Genomic DNA, 5,381 nt, shown 5'->3' with positions numbered 1-5,381 from the left:
AAAAGTTCCGAGTTCAAAATCCGTAGAAGGAAAACGGCCACGAAGGGGGGAAATTATTTTTATATATAACAACACCAACAAAAAAGTGTATAAAGTGATATAATTGCGAAGACAAAATTTGAAAACCTAAAAAAAAAAAAAAAGGATATTTAAAAAAATGTTAATATATTATTAATAGGTAGAAGGATTTTCTTTTAATTTTGTTCTCGGCGGACACTTGGGTCAGAAATTACACAAATCTTTCAGCAATAACTAAAACAATCAGATTAACGACAAAATCAAAATAACTACATAACTGTTGTGTAAATGGTTTTATTTTGGTATCTATATTAGAATCACTTCCATAAACAGTATAAAAAAAGATTTCAGTGCGTGAATGGCTGTGCAGGATTTTTATAGTGATCCTTTTGAAAAAGAAAAGAAGAAAAAAGGGACCAGATTTACAGTGACAACCTTGAGAAAGAGGGAAAAATATATAGGGTGGTCACAACAGGGTCCTATCAAAAATAATACATAACTAATATATTTAGACATCAGCCAGAACATTGTTATTTGGAGTGTCTATCCAATGTGGTGGCCAAGATTTCTTCACACTGGGTCTCTCCTTCATCATATTGTAGTAGGCTGCCAAACACGGATAACGACCTTCCAGCTGCAGGCCAGATCGAACTCCGAACGCAATATATGGGAAAAACATTACATCTGCCATGGTCATATCAGCACCGGTGAGAAAGGTCGATTTCAGCTCCTTCATGTAGTTTTCCCAGCGACACAGTTCCGCAGCCAGCTCCTCGTGTCGTTTAGTCAGTAACTCTTTGTCCGGGTTCGGGTTACCCCACAGATAGTAAATAATATTAGTAACCATCTTCTGCTGAATATTACAAGTTTCATGCATTCTTTGAAGGACCAAGCTTAGCTGCTTTGCAGAAGATGCAGGTGGGTACAAACAGGTGCCTTTATCTTTGTAGACAATCTCCAGGTATTCACAAGCAGCGAACGACTCGTTGATCACATCGTCACCAACTGTCATCGTGGGCAGTTGACCACGAGGATTTAGCTTCATAATCTCTTCACTCTTGTGTTCTTTCTTCTCGAACGACATCAATCTGGAGTTGTAATTCAACCCCTTTTCTTCTAAAGTAATCATAATTCGCCAACATGGTATGCTACCAGAGCCCCAGAATAACGTGATTTCAGACATCGTCAACTTCGAACTGAAGTTCTGCAAAGATTCGCTATCACGTGACACAGATAACATAACTTCCTGTCAAATAATATTTAATTCATTAAAAAGAAGAGGCATTAATTAGTCTTAAATAGAGAATCCCGGGACACTGAAAGTTTACATAGCAAAAGGGAAGTCAGCTTGTGTTGTAGTATATAAACTGCTGAATAGAAAATTATATCACATATCTTCGCGTTTTTATTCTCTCAACATATTTTTCACTTCATTACGTTCTGAGTTCAAATCCGCAGTCAACTTTACGTTTCATCATTTCGGGGTCGATTAATTAAGTACCTATGAAGATTTCACCAACTAACCCCCTCTCCATACACACATTTCTGATTTTGTGTATTTATTAGAAATTATTTGAATGTAAAAAAAAAAAAATTTAAAGTGCACCTTGCATTTTTAAAAAAGTAAAACTTAAGAATTATGAAAGTTTAGTCTTAGAATAATACTTTTTGCAAGAAATACTGATTTTTAAATCATCCAGGTGAACAAAATTAACTTTCAATTAAGAAAACTTTTAAGGTTTTTTTTTTGTTTTTTTTTAAGTTTAAGGTTTGTCAGAGATAAAATAATATTCAGTTAAAACATTTGCTTCTTTTAATGTCGCTGTTTTATTCTAACTTGTAAATTGTGCAGCAAATGCTTTTTTAATTTTTAAATAAATTTAAATCCCAAACTTGAACGTCTTTCTGTTTTCCGTGTCAACTAAGAGATTAGGTGACAAAGGTCGAGTACAAAGCCGTTAATCACCAGGTAAACCTAAATACAAATATAATCCCTTGTGTTTGATCTTTTCGGATGAGAGGTAAGACTGTCTGAACAGCATTATACACACCTGGGTAGAACATATAATGGAACCCCGCACAGCCAACCACAACTTACACAGATTAACTTTAGACCCCTAAACAAGTGGGATCTCCAGGCAATCACTTGGTGTGCACATGCTTAAAGATGGCACTAATCAGTGACTGATCAGACCATAACAGACAGGAAGGGGAGTAGGCCATAAGTAGAGGGTCACTATTCTGAGAGGGCTTGCTCTCACCGTTACAAAATGAAGGACCTTAAAAAAATTACTCCTTTTTTATTAATTATTCAAGTTTTATCATTCTGCTTTGTTACTTGTGGGCAGTGATGGAAATGGGCTTAAGAATTAAGGGCTCTTCCAAGGCCTGTGAGGATAAAAAAAGGAGGTATTAGATCCCTTTGAGGTGGAAAGTATGAAGATGCAGTTCACTGCATGGCGCTCCCCTTCGTTGCCATCATTTCTTGTAACTATGTCAGGTGCCTGCATATACCTCATTTAACAATGATTACTGAAGTGTTTAACAAATCGTTAGAAATGAGGACCCATACTTCATATCAATGGAATCTATTGGCATCAGGGCTAGAAAATAATGCATTGTGATGTTCATGGCTTTACAAAATGTTGAAGCTGCAAGTTAGGTTTGGTTCATCAGATAATCTGGATAAACTTACCAGATTAAAATGATATTAATAATTAAGCTCATGTATTCTCCTCAAAGTATTTTTTAATTAGTTTCATTTTCTTTTACCATACTCTTAAGAATGATGGTCTTTACTTGATTGCACTTAATTATCTTTAATTTAGGTGCAAAATCCATAATTTCGAGTAGAGGAATTTAATCAGTTAAATCAACCTCATTTTATTTTATCCAACTTGAGAGGATGAAAAGCAAAAGTTGACCCCAGTGGGATTTGAACTCTCGTTTCTAATTTAAGTACAAAGCCAGTAATTTTGAAGGGAGGGAGATTAGCCAATGCCCCTAATAAACCTCAGAACTTTACTTTATCGACCTCCGAAAGGATGAACACAAAACATAAAGACCCAGCAGAAATACCATAAAGCTAATTATACCAACTCACCTAATTATACCAACTTACCACTCTGACTTGAATGTACATAATGAGGAAGAGAAGGGGGAAGGTAGTAATGACAATAGTTGTTGTTTAGCCCAGTGTCAACTGGGACTGAGCAGACTTATGATCAAGGATATTTCAGTCTTAGATATATATATATGTGTGTGTGTGTGTATGTATATATATGTGTATGTGTATATATATATATAAAAGCACCCACTACACTCTTGGAGTGGTTGGCATTAGGAAGGGCATCCAGCTGTAGAAACTCTGCTAAATCAGATTGGAGCCTGGTGTAGCCATCTGGTTCACCAGTCCTCAGTCAAATCATCCAACCCATGCTAGCATGGAAAGCGGACGTTAAGCGATGATGATGATGATGATGATCAACATCATCATCATCGTTTAACGTCTGCTTTCCATGCTAGCATGGGTTGGACAATTTGACTGAGGACTGGTGAAACCAGATGGCAACACCAGGCTCCAATCTGATTTGGCAGAGTTTCTACAGCTGGATGCCCTTCCTAACGCCAACTACTCCGAGAGTGTAGTGGGTGCTTTTACGTGCCACTGGCATGAAGGCCAGTCAGGTGGTACTGGCAACGGCCACGCTCAAAATCGTGTATTTTACATGCCACCTGCACAGGAGCCAGTCCAGCGGCACTGGCAATGGCCTCGCTTGAATGTCTTTTCACGTGCCACCGGCACAAGTGCCAGGAAGGCAACGCTGGTAACGATCACGCTCAAATGGTGCTATTTACATGCCACTGGTACGGAAGTCAGACAGCTGCTCTGGCAACGATCACGCTCGGACGGTGCTCTTCACGCTCCACTGGTACAGGTGCCATCAGGATTTCACTTTCACTTGCCCCAACAAGTCTTTGGAAGCCGAGTTTAGTGTCCAATGAAGGAGACGTTGGCATGGGTGCCAGTCATCGAATTTGGTTCGATTTTGATTTCACTTGCCTCAACAGGACTTCGCAAGTGGAGTTTAGTGTCCAATGAAGGAAAGGTACGCATAAGTGGGCTGGCTACACCCCTGGCAGAGGCCTTGGATTATGGTCTCACTTGGCTTGCCGGGTCTTCTCATGCACAGCATATTTCCAAAGGTCTCGGTCACAAGTCATTGCCTCAGTGAGGCCTAATGTTTGAAGGTCATGCTTCACCACCTCATCCCAGGTCTTCCTGGATCTACCTCTTCCACAGGTTCCTTCAACCGCTAGGGTGTGGCACTTTTTCACACAGCTATCTTCATCCATTCTCGCCACATGACCATACCAGCACAATCGTCTCTCTTGCACACCACAACTGATATATATATATATATATATGAAATATATTATATATATGTGTATGTATGTGTATATACATATGTGTTTGTGTTTGTCCCGTATTCCATGCCATCGCTTCTAACTGATATAGGTTTGATTACATCTCTGTAACTTATCAGTTTGGTAAAAGAGACCAAGAGAATACATACCTGTCTTTAAAAAAGTACTTTAAAGTACTGGGGGACAATTTGTTCAGCTAAACACTTTAAGGTGGTACCCCAGCATGGACATGGTCCAATGATAGAAACAAATGAAGATTTACATCTATTTTATTTGCTACTTTCTCCATCTCTTCTTTCTCCCACTTGTGCTATATCTCACCTTCCAACTGTTATACTGATCACTGCTTCATTCTTTTCCTTTGCAATGATACTCTTCTCTCCATCTTTCATTGTCTCTACTTTACAGCAATTCAACTACAAACACAAACCAATGACAAGGAGAACAATTGACCTATATAGATAAAATTATATTTATATCCTGGAAACCTATATACGCTTCAAACTAGTTTCCGTGGACTCATGGCAGTCACCATGGTGCATTTAGAGCTATGAAAATTTTGACACCAAGTAATAAAAATGTTAACAGTCTTCCTGTGTTTTTGAACAGTTAATAAGTGTCTTCCCTGCTGAAATTGTTTTAGTTTCAGCACAAGGTCTCAGATCTAACCACTTGGAAGACAAATACATCTCAAAAACTAAAGGTTTAATTACTCTAACCACATACAGTTCTTCAGATCTCTGGGCTCCCCACCATATCCTGTTGCTTCTCTTCTTCAGAGATACGAAAAAAAAATTTATTTTTTGCTTGAGAATTGACTAAACAGATTTAGATTTCATCGACACAAGGTTTCAAATAGAGAGATATAATTGTATGTTAATTGGATAACTAATTAATACAGCTCAGTGAGAACTTAATATAAATTTAATGATGTA

At 38.0% G+C, this 5,381-nt stretch overlaps 1 protein-coding gene across 1 annotated transcript; it reads right to left on the bottom strand.

The window, feature by feature from the left end:
* Positions 1 to 296: 296 nt before the first annotated feature.
* Positions 297 to 1,302, bottom strand: LOC106881853 (glutathione S-transferase A). Its single transcript, XM_014932370.2, has one exon. The coding sequence runs from the start codon at positions 1,256 to 1,258 to the stop codon at positions 527 to 529; it is 732 nt and encodes a 243-aa protein (XP_014787856.2). The 5' UTR covers positions 1,259 to 1,302; the 3' UTR covers positions 297 to 526.
* Between the last annotated feature and the right edge of the window lie 4,079 nt (positions 1,303 to 5,381).

This window comes from Octopus bimaculoides, chromosome 4 (genome assembly GCF_046866305.1).
Source record: "Octopus bimaculoides isolate indiv1 chromosome 4, ASM4686630v1, whole genome shotgun sequence".
Taxonomy (NCBI): domain Eukaryota; kingdom Metazoa; phylum Mollusca; class Cephalopoda; order Octopoda; family Octopodidae; genus Octopus; species Octopus bimaculoides.
The sequence above is the reverse complement of the archived record's forward strand: the minus strand, read 5'-3'. Positions and strand labels throughout refer to the sequence as shown.

Excerpts from the sequence above, each read along its gene's own strand:
- LOC106881853 (XM_014932370.2), bottom strand. The coding sequence starts at position 1,258 with ATGTTATCTGTGTCACGTGATAGCGAATCTTTGCAGAACTTCAGTTCG.